The 17,416-nt window shown below is 45.7% G+C and overlaps 1 protein-coding gene across 1 annotated transcript; it reads left to right on the plus strand.

The window, feature by feature from the left end:
* Nucleotides 1–1,981: 1,981 nt before the first annotated feature.
* Nucleotides 1,982–12,660, plus strand: LOC308663280 (transcriptional repressor p66-alpha-like; the record flags this gene model as incomplete). Its single annotated transcript, XM_081319578.1, has 4 exons — nucleotides 1,982–2,006; nucleotides 4,577–4,869; nucleotides 6,227–6,410; nucleotides 9,769–12,660. 4 exons carry the CDS (start codon nucleotides 1,982–1,984, stop codon nucleotides 9,900–9,902), a joined length of 636 nt encoding a protein of 211 aa, XP_081175704.1. The 3' UTR covers nucleotides 9,903–12,660.
* Nucleotides 12,661–17,416: the final 4,756 nt, after the last annotated feature.

The following is a 17,416-nucleotide window of genomic DNA, read 5'->3' on the forward strand; positions in this document are numbered from 1 at the left end:
AAACTCATCAAATTTGGTACTTGACACATTTTGATGCTCAACGGTACTCATCGTTTGCACAAGTTAGAACGTGTTGGTGTCGGCTGCCTTGTGACTCACTAGGTTGTTCCTTGTGGGAAAAGTTTTGTTTTCGGTATGCATCGTTTTTTGGTACTTATCGCAGCTCCTGGAAGAACCAATTAACAATGAGTATCAAGGTACCACTGTACCTCAGTCTCCATCGTGCTGCATTCTTCCAAATAGAAACCTCAAGCTACCTTTGATTTGTGGCACCATTTTATTAACTGATCTGTGCTTATATATTTTTATTAAATTTACGTGCCGCCCATCTGGCCATCCAGAGCAACTCTGGTAGCTTATAAGTAATAGAAATAGCTATGTAAAATCAGTTATAAATATAAGAGCAATTAAAATGGCCGAGGAATTGGATACAGACTCGAATGGGGGGTGGTGCCTTCCCTGTCACTGCACCCAGCCGTTTCCAGCCTAAAGGGTCTACATTGGGGGCTCACACCAGCTGACAGGGCCAAGTCAGAAGACCTCTTCAGAAGGGTAGGGGGCCCCTGGCCTCACCTCTGGCGACAAGGTATTTCGGAGAGCCGGGGCTGCTAGCAGAAAAGGCTCCTCTGCTAGCTGAAATTTTAGATGGCCCTTTGCCTTAAAGAGCAAACGTGATTTGAATCCGTTGGCTTTCTGTGTTATTTTTGGTGGGGTATTTTTAAGGCTTGCAGTGGGGGTTTTAAGAGGCACCGAGAAACACTTAATTCTGTAGAGATCAGCTCTCCTTGCTGTTTTAGAACTTTTTTGGGGGGGGTAAGTCTCTGTTGCTTTCATTCCCGGCTGTCTTGCAGTCTTCTAAAGCTGGGGGGGTCCAACCTTGGCGACTTGTAAGCTTTGCTGGCTGAGGAATGCTGGGAGTTGAAGTCCACAAGTCTTAAAGCTTGCCAAGCTTGAGAACCCCTGTTCTAAAGCTTAATTCCCCTCCATTGCATTGAGGATTTGGCTTCAGAAACAAAGAAGAGGACCGTCACACTTACTCTTTCTCCACCCGCTTCTTGATTGCTTTTTGCTGCCCTCATCGCATCCGCAGATAATCGCCCGGCTGCCCTGTTTAGGGTGACTCGCCCCCTTCTTAACCAGGAGGTGAGGGAGGATCCCTTGCAGGGACGGGCCGAGGAGTTTAGTCATCATCTGACGGACAAAATCGCTCAGATCCGGGCCGGTTTGGACTCTGACTGGGCGGAGTCTGACGTGGAGGAATCGGATGGTCTTGAGCATGTTATCTGGACTGAGTTCGATCCTGTTTCCCCTGATGATGTGGACAGGATCATGGGGAGGCTGAGCTCCACCACCTGTTTGTTGGATCCGTGCCCCTCCTGGCTGGTTTATGCGGCCCGGGAGGGGACACGAGGCTGGTTCCAGGCAGTAATAACTGCTTCTTTGAAGGAGGGTGTCTTCCCCGCCGCCTTGAAGGAGGCGGTGGTGAGACCCCTCCTCAAAAAGCCTGTCCTGGACCCGGCTGTTTTAAATACCGTACTGTATATACTTGAGTATAAGCCGAATTTTTCAGCCCACTTTTTGGGCTGAAAAAATCCACTTCGGCTTATACTCCAGTGAACAAAAAAAAAGAACTTCCACCCCCCAGTTTGGAGAGCTGCTGCTTTCATCAAACATGGACGAAGGCAGCAGTTCTCCAAACGGGCGGCGGCGGTTTGGAGAGCTGCGCGCGCAGCTCCGCCGCCACCTCTGCAAGCCTCCGCTGAGAGAATGGGGCGGTGGAAGCTTGCCACCCATTTTCTCGGCGAAGACTTCTTTCGGGGGATCCAGCCTCTGCCGCCCGCTTCTCTCAGCTGAGAGAATGGGGCAGTGGAGCGCTCCGCCGAGAGAATGGGGTGGCTTGCTGTTGGCGCGGTGCGGCGTGGCAGAGGCTGGATGCCCCGAAAGAAGTCTTCGCCGAGAAAATGGGCGCTGAGACGAGAGAATGAGGCGTTGGAGCGCTCTGCGAAGTATGGGGCGTTGGAAGCTTGCCCACCGCCCCATACTTCGCGGAGCGCTCCAACCGAGAGAATGGGGAGCGCTCCGCCGAGAGAATGGGGTGGCAGCTGAGAGAAGGCAGCTGAGAGAAGGGGGCGGCAGAGGCTGCATCCTCCGAAAGAAGTCTTCGCCGAGAAAATGGGCGCTGAGACGGGAGAATGAGGCGTTGGAGCGCTCCGCGAAGTATGGGGCGGTGGGCAAGCTTCCACCGCCCCATACTTCGCGGAGCGCTCCAACGCCTCATTCTCTCGTCTCAGCGCCCATTTTCTCGGCGAAGACTTCTTTCGGGGCATCCAGCCTCTGCCACGCCGCACCGCGCCAACAGCAAGCCACCCCATTCTCTCGGCGGAGCGCTCCACTGCCCCATTCTCTCAGCGGCTTGCTGCCCCATTCTCTCGTCTCGGCAGAGCCCAGCTGAGAAAAGGGGGCGACAGAGGCTGGATCCCCCGAAAGAAGTCTCCACCGAGATGAGAGAACGGGGTGGCAAGCCGCCGAGAGAATGGGGCGGTGGAGTGCTCTGCCGAGAGAATGGGGCGGCTTGCTGTTTTCTCGGTGCAGCACGGCAGAGGCTGGATCTCCCGAAAGACGTCTCTGCTGAGATGAGAGAACGGGGTGGCAAGCTGCCGAGAGAATGGGGCGGTGGAGCGCTCCGCTGAGAGAATGGGGTGGTGGAGGCTTGCCGCCCATTCTCTCGGCAGAGACTTCTTTCGCGAGATCCAGCCTCTGCCGTGCTGCACCGAGAGAACAGCAAGCCGCCCCATTCTCTCGGTGGAGCACTCCACCGCCCCATTCTCTCGGTGGCTTGCCACCCCGTTCTCTCATCTCAGCAGAGACGTCTTTCGGGGGATCCAGCCTCCAGCTGCTGCATTTCCCAGCCTCGGCTTATACTTGAGTCAATAACTTTTTCCAGTTTTTTGGGGTAAAATTAGGGGTCTCGGCTTATACTCGAGTCGGCTTATACTCAAGTATATACGGTAATTATCGTCCAGTCTCCAACCTTTGCTTTCTGGCGAAGGTTGTCGAGAGTGTAGCGCATCAACTCCCTCTGTTCCTGGAGGAAACTGATTATCTGGACCCGTACCAATCGGGTTTCAGGCCCGGGCACAGCACGGAGACGGCATTGGTCGCGCTGGTGAATGATCTCTGGCAGGCTCGGGACAGGGCTTGCTCCTCTGTCCTAGTCCTATTAGATCTCTCAGCGGCTTTCGATACCATCGACCATGGTATCCTACTGCGACGCCTCAGGGGGCTGGGAGTGGGAGGCACCATTTTACGGTGGTTCTCCTATCTCCTGGGTCGTTCGCAGCCAGTGTTGACAGGAGGGCACAGATCCGCCCCGAGGCCTCTCTTTTGTGGAGTTCCTCAGGGGTCGGTTCTCTCTCCCCTCCTGTTCAACATCTATATGAAGCCACTGGGTGAGGTCATTCGTGGTTTCGGGGTGGAGTATCATCAGTACGCTGATGATACCCAACTCTTTCTTTCCACCCCAAACCAACCCAGCGATGCCCTCACCGTGATGTCCCGTTGCCTGGAGGCGGTCCAGGTCTGCATGGGGAGAAACAGGCTTCGTCTCAATCCTGCCAAGACTGAGTGGCTGTGCATATCGGCATCTCGGGTGAACCATTTTTGTCCATCGTTAACGATGGGGGGTGAGGTGTTACCCCCCGTTGATAGGGCTCGCAACTTGGGCTTCCTCCTGGATTCACAGCTCAATTTTGAAGACCATATAGGTGCCATGACCAGGGGGGCTTTTGCCCAGGTTCGCCTGGTGCGCCAGTTGTGACCCTACCTGGACCGAGATGCCCTACGCACAGTCACTCATGCGCTCGTGACCTCCCGTTTAGATTACTGCAACACTCTCTACATGGGGCTGCCCTTGAGGACCACCCGGAGGCTTCAACTGGTGCAGAATGCGGCCGCGCGAGTTGTGATGGGGGCCTCCCGATACTCCCATGTAACACCTCTACTCTGCGAGCTGCATTGGCTTCCGGTTGACCTTTGGGTGAGATTCAAGGTGCTGGTGATGACCTATAAAGCCCTAAATGGCCTGGGTCCGGGATATTTGAGGGAACACCTCCTGCCAGCATCAAACTCCCTTCGTCCAGTGCGCTCGCACAGGGAGGGTCTTCTCAGGGTGCCGGCGGTAAAAGATTGCCGGCGGGTAACACCCAGGGGGAGGGCCTTCTCTGTGGGTGCGCCTGCCCTCTGGAACCAGCTGCCCGTGGAGCTTAGGACCGCCCCTGACCTTCGTTCATTCCGCCGGGACCTGAAGACCTGGCTCTTTGAGCTTTCCGGCCCAGGCTGAGAATTTTTAACTGAGGTTTTTAGTTAAGGGATAATTTAATCTTTTTAATTGTTTTTTTAACTTTTGTATTTCGTACTGTTTGATTTTAAATACCCTGTAAACCGCCCTGAGTCCTTCGGGAAAGGGCAGTATATAAATTTAATAAAATTAAAATTAAAATTAATTTTTTTTCCTGGCCATCTTAAGAAGCCCAGCCCGGGATCAGAATCCAGGTTGATTCTTCTGTCTCTTGCGCAGGTAAAGTCTCCGTCAGCCCCTCCTCGCAGGATCCCTACACCTGCGTCCAGTGTAAGACGGACTTCACCTGCCGCTGGAGGGAGGAGAAGAGCGGCTCCATCATGTGTGAGACGTGCATGTCCTCCAATCAGAAGAAGGCACTCAAGGCGGAGCACACCAGCCGGCTGAAGGCCGCCTTTGTGAAGGCCTTGCAACAGGAGCAGGAGATCGAACAGCGGATATTGCAACAGGCCGCCTCCCCGATTCAGAGCAAGCCAGAACAGATAGCTCAGCAGCATCACTCGCTCAAGCAGGTAGGGATCTTGTATCTGCTCTCTCCGGCTTGAAAGCCGAAGGAACGAATCCTCACCGCTCCTCCGGTGGGTATTTGCTGCCTTACAAAGGCAGTCCTCGACTTAAGCCACGACTGAGCCCCAAATTTCTGTCGCTGAGAGAAGACGGGCTGAGCGAGTTTTGACGCATTTCGCAACCTGTCTTGCCGTGCCTGTGAAGTGGATCACTGCAGTCATTAAATTAGTAGCAGAGTTCTCGGGTCAACTGGCCTTCCCTGTTGATTTTGCTTGTGAGAAAGTGGCAAAAGGGGATGATGACATGGTCCCGGGACCCCTCAGACATCATAAGTACGAGTCAGTTGCCATAGGTGTGAATTTTGATCATGTGAGCCGGGGGGTGGTGGCTGCAGCCATTGTAAAGAGTTACAGAGAAGAGCAGCAAAAATGATCAGGAGACTGGAGGCTAAAACATACGGAGAACGGCTGCAAGAATTGGCTATGGCTAGTCTAGAGAAAAGAAGGACTAGGGGTGACATGGTAGCAGTGTTCCTATAACTAAGGGGCTGCCCCAAACAAAAGGGAGTCAAGCTATTCTCCAAAACACGTGAAGGAGAACAAGAAGCAATGGGTGGAAACTAATCAAGAAGAGAAGCAACCTGGAACTAAGGAGAAATGTCCTAGCAGTGTGGACAATTAACCAGTGGAACAGCTTGCCTTCAAGACGTTGTGGGTGCTTCCATCACTGGAGGCTTTAAAGAAAAGACTGGACAGCCACCTGTATGAAATGGTATAGGGCGACATATTGCGACCTTTTCCCCCCATTGCCGGCAATGGGGTGGGTGCGGTTTGAGCATGACCCATCAGGCCCTGAGGCCAGCAGTTTGACATGCATGGTATAGGACAGGGGTAGGCAACCTCGGCTCTTTTATGACTCGTGGACTTCAACTCCCAGAATTCCTGAGCCAGCCATGCTGAGGGGAAAGGGAAAGGTTTCCAAGCTGAACCATGCTGGCTCAGGAATTCTGGGAGTTGAAGTCCACGAGTCATAAAAGAGCCGAGGTTGCCTACCCCTGGTATAGGATCTCCTGTTTGAGCAGGGGGTTGGACTAGAAGACCTCCAAGGTCCCTTCCAGCTCTATTCTGATCAGGCCAGTGTTTCCCAAGCTTGGGAACTTTGAAGGTATGTGGACTCCAACTTCCCAGAATTCCCCAGCCAGCATAACGTCAACTCTGGGAGTTGAAATCCACGTACTTTCAAAGTTCCCAAGCTTGGGGGAAACGCTGCTCTGCACGATCCAAGAATGTGACCGGCCTCCTTCCCAGCCCTTGAGTTTCATGGTTTTATTTTCTCTTCCTCCTTGTCTCGGTCATTGTTCAGGCCTCCAGCCAGCTGCCCCGAAGTGCCAGCACCCCTCGTGGAGTCTTGCATGCATTTAGCCAGTCGCCCAAGTTGCAGAACGCCTCCGGTGTGGCCGTACTTGGTGGCCGGCAAGGTAAGCGTGCTCAGAGACCCATCGGCAAAGGAGGTGCTTACACTTGGAAGAAGACACCCGTCAACGCAGGTAGATGACTCGCTCTTGAGACTTCTTGTCTTTACCATTGCTGGCCGCACTCCCTTGTCCGGCCAGCGTTCTTTCTTGAACAGAAAATATATTTTCTGGGTGAAAAAGGGTGTTTCTACTTATTTCTCTTCCTTTCCTTTCGGTGCATTCCCCGTTTCAAAGCAGTATGAGCGTGCTAAGGCCTCCCTGCACTGTTGAGAAATACGACAGGTAGTCCTCCACTCACGACCACAGTTGAGCCCAAAATTTCTGTCGCTAGGCGAGACGTTTGCTAAAATGGGGTTTTGCCCCATTTTACCACCTTTCTGGCCACAGTCGTTGAAGTGAACCATCGCAGTTGTTAAGTTAGCAACACACGGTGGTTAAGCGAATCGGGCTTCCCCGTTGACTTTGCTTGTCAGAAGGTCGCTAAAGCGGATCATCTGACACACACACACACACACCCCTGGGACACTGCGACCGTCATAAATATGAGTCAGTTGCCAAGCGTCTGAATTTTGATCACCTGACCCAGGGGGATGCTGCAACGGTCGTAAGAGTGAAAAACGGTCATGAGAGTCACTTTTTTCCAGTGATGATGTAACTTCGAACGGTCGCTAAAGGAACTGTTATAAAGTCGAGGACTACCTGTGTATGGATTCTGAGCCATCCCATGACTTCCTTGAGAAGGGATACTGGGAAATACCAGTGTCCTTTTGGTGACTCTCTTAGGGCTACAAATGATAAGATCTTGGTCTCATTTAATTTATATTGCTCACTGTAAAAACAAAAAAGCACAGAAGTGGTACATTTTTTGTAGGTGCTTCTGACGACAACGAAACCCACCCTGGGGTCATGTGATGAATTCACCTCTCTTTATTTTGAGATGGGGTGGAGGGCAATTGAACAAACTATTGCTCTGGGGAGCACAAGGGACTCCGATGCCATTATTTTATTATTATTATTATTATTATTATTATTATTATTATTATTATTATTATTATTATTATTATTATTATTATTATCATTATCATTATTATCATTATTATTGTTGTTGTTGTCGTTTATTTTATTTTATTTTTTTATTTTAATCCCATTTATATCCCGCCCTTCTCCGAAGACTCAGGGCGGCTTACAATCTAAGCACAAATTAAATGTGCTTAGCAATAGCCTTCATTCTATGTATTTGCCTGCTTATTAGGGCTTTCGCCCCCCCCCCCAAAGCGGCATTATTACAAAGTCAGCTTAATTGCCCCCAACAATCTGGGTCCTCATTTTACCTACCTCGGAAGGATGGAAGGCTGAGTCAACCTTGAGCCTGGTGGGACTCGAACCTGCACTAATTGCAGGCAGCTGGTGTTACTTAAGGAGGCATTAGCTCACTGCTCCACCAAGGCTCTTTAGCCCTCAACCTATGACCACAATTGAGTCCAAAAGAGGTTCTGCCCCTTTTTACGATGTTTCTTGCCTCCGATCTTAAAATGAATTGTTTACAGTTGTTAAGTTAGCCATACGGTTGTTAAGTGGATCTGGCTTCCCTGTTGACTTTGCTTCTCAGAAGGTTGTGAACGGGGAATCACATGACCCCAGGACACTGCAACTGTCATAAGTGCAAGCCAGTTTCCAAGCATCTGAAATTTTGATCCCCCGATCGTGGGGATACTGCCACAGTCATGCGAAAAACCATCCAAAGTCACTTTTTTCCCAGTGCCATTGTAACTTCAAACTCAACAAATGGTTGTGAGTCAAGGACTACTTGTATTTCAGGTCATCTGTGAATGGAAGTTCTGTATTTTCAGGGTTTTAATGGTGGGATTTAAGCAGTGGTGGGATTCAGATACGTGAACAACCGGTTCTCTGTGTGGATGCCGCTTCCGGAAGTCCATTCTGGGCCTGGGCAACAAAAAATGAGCTACCGGTTCTGCTGAACTGGTGCGAACTGGCAGCACCCCACCACTGGATTTAAGACTTCAGGGAGACAAATGGTTTTCACCACAAGCTTAAAATGACACCCCCCCCAACCCAAAATATTTTGAGTTTGTTTGGAAGCAATTGAAAAAGGGGATAGTTTGCATCCCGCTCCCATTTCCATTCTTAATTAATGGGAGAGGATCAAAAGCCTATGGCCAACCTTTGAACTTCTTGCCACCTAAATGGTGAACGCACAAGGCCTACAATCAGGGTGGTAGGTGGGTATAAGGAGGCCTTGCAAGAAAGCATCACATTGTTTTCTCAGCAGCCTCCTATTCAGATTTCCTGCCTGCCACCTGATTGGTCAGCTGTTACTCACTATGTCCTTGACCTCTTCTTCCAGCTGTTACAGATAGTCCTCAACTTACAACCACAATTGGGACCAGAATAAATTATTATTTAACATATGATGAGAACATAATAGAAGTAAAAATTGTGTGTGTGTGTCTATGGGGGTATGACCTCTTAACCGGATGTCCAGTTCAGCCATACAGGCAGTCACCTCTGAGGCTGCTTCATGCAGACCTTCTAGAGAACAAGAGAACGCACGTCATGGGCAGTCTTGCACAAAATGTTTGATAGTTTGCATTATCAGCACCACAATCGCAACAAGGAAAATCTTTCCATCCCCATTGGTTAAGTGATGGCAGATATTAAACAAGTCGTCATGTGGTTGTTAAGTGAATCGTCCACTTATTAAGTGCATCAGGCTTCCCCAATTAACTTTGCTTGTCAGAAGCCAGCTGGGAAAGTTACAAATGGCATTTAAGTAACTGGCGCGTTGCTGCAAACGGTTGTAAATGCAAGCCAGTTGCCAAGCATCCGAATTGCAGTCATGTGACAACCAGGGTGCTGTGCTGTTGTAACTTTGAAGACGGGTCATAAGTCCCTTTTTCCGAGGCCGTTGTAACTTTGAACCGTTGTTAAAACAAAATGGTCGTAAGTCAAAGACTGCCTGCATATAATGGCAGACTGTGTTTGGTACTTGTGGGTGTGTTTTTTTGCTTTGGGCTTTTCTTCATCTGTGTCTGTCTATATGTATAGTTTGATTAATTGTATTTTGCAAAGTCCTTTTAAGATTTTCCCAAACTGGCTGTTTCTCAGTATTATTGAGAATGCAGTTCTTCGTGGGAAATTTAAGTCATGGCCACCTTGAAACATCTGGGGAAGGCCAGAAAGCGGGGAGAGAGAGCCTAAATCAGTGTTTTTTTAATCTTGGCAGCTTGAGGATGTGTGGACCAACTCCCAGAATTCCCACGGCTGGCTAGGGAATTCTGGGAGTTGGAGTCCACACATCTTCAAGCTGCTAAGGTTGGGAAACACTGTCCTAGACACTATTAGAAGGGGGGAAAGCAGTCTCTCCCTTTAGAGTTCATTTCAACGCACCCTTTGTGTTCCCTTTCTCCAGGAGGGACGTTGAACTTTGTTAACCCTAGTCTCACCGTGCACAAAACCTCCTCCTCGGCCGTAGATCGCCAGCGCGAATATCTCTTGGATATGATTCCTCCACGGTCCATCCCTCAATCAGCCACATGGAAATAACACAGGAACCTCTGCCCCAAGTGGAAGACTTCAATTTTTTCCGTATATGACATCTTCTTGGTTTTTTTTTTCTTCTTCTTTTGATTCTACCATCCTTCCCTCCCGAAATCTCTCCACGCAGTGGAAATGCCGCTTTCAAGTCTAACTGGATCTGCCTGCGGGGTTTGCCGGAAAGTATTTTTTTACTTTTTTTTTTTTTTTTTTGGCCAGCCCCATCAGGGGCCAATTTGCTTCCTGCTGGATAAAATGGACGCTCGAAAGGGTGGTAATGAACATTTAGGCTAACAAGTTCTTGCAAAGAAAATTTTTTTTTTGGGGGGGGGGAGAATGGTTGAGGCCACCCCGAGGAGAATCTCAATTTAATATTATTATTTTTTCTCTGTGTATTTTGTCTCTTTAGTTTTGGGGTTGTCGTTGTTATTATTTTATTTTTTTTGATCAGCACTAGTATGGAACAAGGACTCGTGCAAGAGACTGATGCTCAGTTGCTTCTGGCTTCAGTCCTTCTTACATACGTCTCTCTCTCTCTTTTTTTTTTTTTTTTTTTTAGTTCCCTTAGCTGAATTTTACTTTGGTTGATCATACAGTGGCCCTTGGTGACCAAGGATGTACTTTGCCCGTTCACAGAAAGCAGAAGTGAGACCTAGCGACAGTGGAAAAAAATAAATCGGAAAGCTTGGACCGGCTTCCTCACGGCCTTGTTTTTCTCTAAACCCCCCTGTAATTCCTGAGGAGGCCCTATTCTAAAGGATAAACAGCGGGGTGGGGTGGGGGTGTTGGTGTTTGGTTTGGAGGTTTCATTTTGTTTTCTTCTTAACCCAGTAATAACTTATACTAAGAGCAAATGCAGACGGGACTTGCCACCGCCAGAAGAAATGGAGCAACTGAACACAGGATGTGCATCTTGTTTTCATTTTTTTTTTAACAGAATCTTGTTTCAGACAGATGTTCTGCTCTGGACCTTTGCTGGTTTAAAGAATTACTGGACAGTTTATATAAAACAGCTCTATTGAATCTTCTCAATCTGAAGTGAATGAACATGTGTTTTTTTAAAAAAGAAAGAAAGAAAGAAAAATAAGAAAAAAAATAAGTCTGACGCTCCCAAAGAGAAAAGTGAGCTGTGTGGAGATGAATATTTTTTTTTTCGTACAAAAAAAGCAACTTCTGATTGAATCTCCCTCCCCTTTTCATTGTTTTCTAGAAAGGTTTTTACTTGGCTATCTTAACAACAGTGTGCAATTTAGTCATGTGGAACAGAAGGGACCAGAGAAGTACATTTTGTGTTTAAAAAAAAAAGAAATAAATAAAAACACCACGAGACAAAAGTCCACATCTCTGTTGCTACCAGTTGTTGTGGGGGGAAAAAAAACGGCCTTGTCATAGGTGAACCATTATTTTACCGGTGACCTCCATACATGTTGGACTAAGCTCCCATAATTCCCAGCCAGGGGCACAAGTAGAGAGTGCCTATTAGGGGGTGGGGAAACTGGGTCCCCGGCTTTATAAGCACAACATGGGTGCAAAAAGCTGTTGTCTCTGGTGTGTTCAGTCCCATCCTTAGAAATGTAACCGCTTCCCCTTTTACTGCGAGCATCTTGACTAGTGTTGGCTTTAAACCGCACTTCCTCTTCCCATACCCCGACAAATTCAGTGAAATATTGGGTTGGGGGAGTCATAGTTTTATTTTGCCCCTTCAATCCCATTTTTTTTTAGTAGTAGAGGCAGAAGTATAGACCTTTCTATACCCATTCATACTAGTATATTGGTACTAGATCTAGTGCTGATATAAGAGTTTGTTGCAAAAAAAAATTATATATAAATAAATGCATATATAAATATAAATATATATATAAATATATATGACTATATATAAAACAGGGTGGGTGGGGATTAATACTGGGGTCTGGTATTTTGTTAGTTACAAGTGAGATACCTAATTTAAGAACAGACCTACAAATGTTACTGTATCAGGAAGGGCTCCCGTTCCAATGACGTTTTGCATTTTAATAAAAGGTTCCTCCTAATTCCCCCTTTTTCTGTAAGCTTGAGAATATTTAGGTATAATGTTTTTTTAAGTTCTGGTGGATAGCAAGTGTATAGGGTTTTAAATTTTCTGTACACAGTTCTTCTGAATTTCAGTGTTCGTGGTGGGGCCCGCTTTTGTTTGTACGTCAAAACTATTGCTTTATTCTCCATCCTCTCTGTTTGAATTTAGTGGGCTTAGAAAAGCATTCTTACTGATTTTCTATCCAAAGTTAAGATACCTTAGTGCCGTTTTTTCTCTCTCTGGAACTTCAGTTCCATATAGAATTTTACACCAGTATAAACAATTGAAGTTCCGTTCTCCTAAAGAATCCGTGTCATTTCCAGATTAACCCCAAGACTTCCCTGATGGGTCAAATAGATTTAAAACTGGTTTGAAGCTGTAGTGTAGACATATTGTTAAATTTCTCTGGCATTTTTTCACAATTGCATCATTGGTCTGCCTTAGAGCCGGTGCAAATCAAAGTTTGCATTTCTGAAATTCTAGTCTTGCTTTTTGCATAGGAGCTGGATTACTTGCAAATCAGGAAGGATAGGTTTGTCCGTGTGAAGTTTTAAGCTGGAGCAGTTTGACCAACAGTTGTGAACCTGTGTTTCCAAAAGCCATTTCTTTTTTAAAAGATGAAAACCCCAGCCGTGACAGAAAACTTTTTGATTGGGTTGGAATTGTCCAGGAAATTTTGGAGGTCCAGAAAAAATAAATCTTTAACTTGAAGCAATTCCTGTGTTGGATCTTTTAAGCCTCGGGTCGAGTTACCAGATTTTGATACGTCATCATTTTGGGGATTATAACTTCAATATGGCTCAAATAGGCATCAAAAGGTAGTCAGGGTGTTCTAGAAAACAAGCAATATCCTTCTGTGATGATGCCTAACAAAAAGACTTTGAGATTCATTTAATGTTGTTGAGGAAATTTCAAATACAGCTGAATACAATATACAAAGCTTTCTGATATTCTCTCTTATGCATTAACAAAGGTAAACATTGGTGACAAAACTTTCCTCATCATTATTTCTTCTGATTCCTCTTCACCTGCAATTCATTTACTTGCTGGGAAGAGACACAACATAGTTTTGCTAATGTTTAAATGTGCACACCTGTCTGAAAACGGACTGGGACGGAAAGTAGAGAACAGAAGTTTCTGAAAAGTCATAATAACACTAAAGTTGCATCCAAGATCAAAATTGCACTAAGCGGATTAAAAGTCTGCGGCTTTTATTGTGAGCCACTCAAGAGACGTATTCCTAAGGTGTGGGCAGCCATACAAATCTTTTAAATGAATAAATAACCTTAGTTTGCAATTGAAAAACATCACGTGCCATGCAGTGCTAGCATTCAGAGTGGCAGCCATTTTTAACCAGAGTCGAGTTAATTGCTGGCCTGCCGCTTTTGCTGATGTTGTAAAGGTAAAACAAGGATTCTATAAGTGGGAAGTGAAGAGTGCTGTGAGATTTTCATATTTTTCCCCGAGATCTGGAAACTATTTCAAAGATTCCTCTGAAGTTCTTTTAAGTAGCACAGCTACTTAAGTACACAGTTCTTGCGGTAGCACAGCAAGAGGGGTGGCTAATAAATTTTACAAATAAATGAATAAAAGGTTGAGAACATCTGCTTTAAGAGGTATCTTTGGGGATAAAACAGGAAGGAATTTTTGCTGCAGAATTATACATTCTTAGCCGTGTTTGGTGTCGACATACAGATAGTCCTCGGCTTACAACCATATTTGAGCCCAAATTTTCCACTGCTAGGCAAGGCAGTTGTTAAGTCAGTTTTGCCCCATTTTGCGATTTCCCCCCCCCCCCCCCCCGACATCATTGTTAAGCAAATCACTGCACTTAAGCAAACCTGGCTTCCCCCATTGCCGTTGCTCATCAGAAGCTGGCTGAGACGGTTATAAATGGTAATCACATGACCCTGAGACAGTACAACTGTCATAAATACATGACAGTTGCCAAGCACCCAAATTTTCGATCACATGATCATGGAGATGCTGCAGCAGTCATGATTTTTTCAGTGCCATCATAACTTTGAATGTTCACTAAACAAAGGGTTGTAAGTCAAGAACTACCTGTACTGAATCATCAATGATTTCGCTAGATAAGTTTTGTTTTTGTCCTGTTTGCTGATGACATTTGATTATGGCCTTTTAATCTTGGCATTTCCACAACAGAAGTATATATTAATATAGCAAAATAGCCTGTTAGGCATGGCATACCTGAGATGATGCCTAAAGTTCATTTATTTTGACAAACATTTAAGAGATTAATGGAGCAGGAAAATATGTGAGAATTGTTAGCCCTTGTAGCTAAGCTGAACCTCCATGGACAGAGACAGTATAACCCTAAGTGTTGGAAATCCAGATCAGAGGAAGCGTGCCTGTTACCTTCCAAGTCACATCCTGAATTTTGGATCCTAATATATTCTTAGAAGTGATAGCTTTCTAATATCCATTTTTAAAGGATGCTAGTGCCTTATAAATGTCTTTCATAGCCAATTAAATAGCTGAAATTAAATAGCTGAAAAACTCACAAATTAATAGGAACAAAAGCAGCAACGTTTATCCACTTTCATTCTGAAGTTGCACAGGCTCAATTTTTAAGCAAATGGAAATGTTATGGATGGATCCTGAGTCAACTATGCACTGGTCTGCTGGATTGTCAGACTCGTAACCTAAATCACTAACAGCCGTTTGAAGTGGACCAGACTAAGAAATGAAAATTATGAATGCTAATGTTTCTATCATAAGGCTGAAATGACAATCTTGCATGTGTGAATGTGCCTCCCATCCCTTTGTCTTTACAATAGTCCACAGAATGAGGGAGACACTCAAGTCAGAGATACTTTTTCGAATTACATTTTTGCCCTGGACTCAGATTTCCCTTAACTGGCCATTATTTATTGCAACTCTTCCTCCTGTTCCTCAAAGTTATTCTCGTAGCTCCTTACAGGTAGTCCTCAACTTACAACCACAACTGAGCCCAAAATTTCCATTGCTAAATGACAAGTTCTCAAGTGAGTTTTGCCCCATGTTACAACCTTGCCATAGTCATTAAGTGAATCACTGCAACTGTTAAGTTAGTAACGTGGCTTCCCCATTGACTTTGCCTGTCAAAGATTCGCAAAAGGGTGATCACATGATTGTGAGACACTACAACCGTCATAAATGTGAGGCAGTTACCAAGTGTCTTGAGTTTTGATCACGTGACCGTGGGGATGCCATAATGGTAAGTGTGAAAAATGATCATGAGTCACTTCAGTGGTGATGTAATGTTGAACAGTCACTAAACAAGCTTGTAAGTCAAGGACTACCTATACCAGTAGTACCATGCTGGCTCCGGAATTCTGGGAGTTGAAGTCCACAAGTCATAAAAGCCAAGGTTGTCTACCCTTGACCAATACAATCGGGACTGCCTCAGACGACTGCAGTGGCATCCTTCTAAACTGGGTTTGTCTAATTTTGCTCTACCAATGTGCTTTTGTCCATCACTGTAGGTAGTTGCCCTCAGTGACATATACCAGGGGCTGTAGTATACTTACGTCTAAATCAATATCTAGCCAATACAATACAGCATATGCTGTCTGAGGATGATGGATTTGGCAGTATGGCACACCTGGAAGTGAGAACTTGCCATCAAGCACTTTTAATTGCTAGCATTTGTCTGTTAGCAAGAGCACTTAGACTTACATAGCGCTTCATAGTGCTTTACAGCAGTCTCTGAGCAGTTTACAATGTCAGCACATTGCTCCCAACAATCTGAGTCCTCATTGACCTCAGGAGACTAGCTTGGGAGCTAGTCAGGATTGAACGCCTGGCTGTGGCCAGAGTCAGCTTCCAATACTGCATTCTAACTACTGCACTACCAGGGCTCAGAAAGCTGATAATAAATAGCACTCAGGTTTGTTTGACACTTGTCCAGAGCACAAAGGGCTGGGGGACCTTTAATTCCTTCAAGGTACTATATCCTGGGTAAGAAATAAAACATAGCTCCAGTTTTGATGGGGGGTGGGGAGGCTTGAGCACAAGCAGGTTTGGGGGTTTTTTTTGTTTGTTTGTATCTGTTCCAGTTTGGATATTTAAACACGGACACAGGGAGGGGAAAACTTCATTTGCATGACTGGGGATGCCAGCTTGGCTTTTTCACCTCACCCCACCAAGTCACGTCTGGCAATCTAGAAGTGGACCCATGACTTGAGGTGAGCTCTGAGGCAGAATGAAATTATCTCTTATTGTGGTTTGGCAACCATCATATGTGAGCACGGTGGGGAACTGAAAGATGCCTTCACATCCATGCCAAAAATGTTTGGTGCAAAGGTGGCCACAGAATTACCAATGAATGAGAAGACCACAAATTTGCTACCTTCCCTGGCCAGACCATGAACTACAATATAGTTACTATTTAGTGTAAACAAAAATGGCCCATCTAAAGGCTGTGTTTGCACAACAGGATAGCCTACAAGTTTAGTTTATGGCTGGCTCCACGTCTTGGGTGAACCTGGGTAATTGGATCACTCGGTCAGCCATGAGACCATTAGATAAAAAGGATATTTATATGGCCCATCCAGAGCTATTTTGTGAACTGCATGGCCACAGAAATTAAAAAAATAAAACCAAAATTCAGTCATTGGTGTCTCCTATTTAGACTAGACATGCTCAAGTTCTGGAAGACTGAGGCCAGCCAGTGGCTTTGTAAGTCCAGCCATAAAATACCATTTACAAATATTTCAATGGCTGTGTTCAAAGGCAACAGGTGTAAATGAAATCATATTAAGCAACAACAATCATATGAAGCAAATTCATATTATATATAAACTTGGAACATTGTGTAACATGGCCACTGTGTTTTATAAACATGGTTGATGGTATAGAGCAGAGCTTTTCAAATTTGTCAGCTTTAAGATCAAAAAAAGTAAAAGTGACAGCAGTGAGATGGGCAGCATACAAATTAAATAATGTCACTTTTTTCCATCATACTGTACAGGGAATCCTCAACTTACAACAGTTCATTTAGTGACCATTCAGTTATAAGAGCACTGAAAAAGTGACTTGACCATATTTTACACTTACAACCTTTGTAGCATCCCTATGACCATGTGATCAAAATTTAAATACTTTGCAACTGGTTCATACTTATGACCGTTGCTGTCTCCCAGGGTCATGTGATCACCTTTTGACAACCAAAGTCAATGGGGAAGCTGGATTCAGTTAAACAGCCACGTAACTAACTTATCAACTGCAGTGATTCGCTTAACAACTGTGGCAGGGAAATGGGGCAAAACTCACTTAACAAATGTCTCACTTAACAACAGAAATTTTGGGCTCAATTGTGGATCTAAGTCGAGGACTACCTACATCTCGGAGCCTTTTTATTGGAGCGTTTTTTTCCCGGTGCTGCTGCTGCTTTGCCTTTCCCTGACCTGCAAATTAGGTATCAGATGCAAGCATATTCTGGGAGCGCAGAAAAGGAAAGTTT

The sequence above is a fragment of the Vipera berus genome (genome assembly GCF_964194415.1).
Source record: "Vipera berus genome assembly, chromosome: 1".
Classification (NCBI taxonomy): domain Eukaryota; kingdom Metazoa; phylum Chordata; class Lepidosauria; order Squamata; family Viperidae; genus Vipera; species Vipera berus.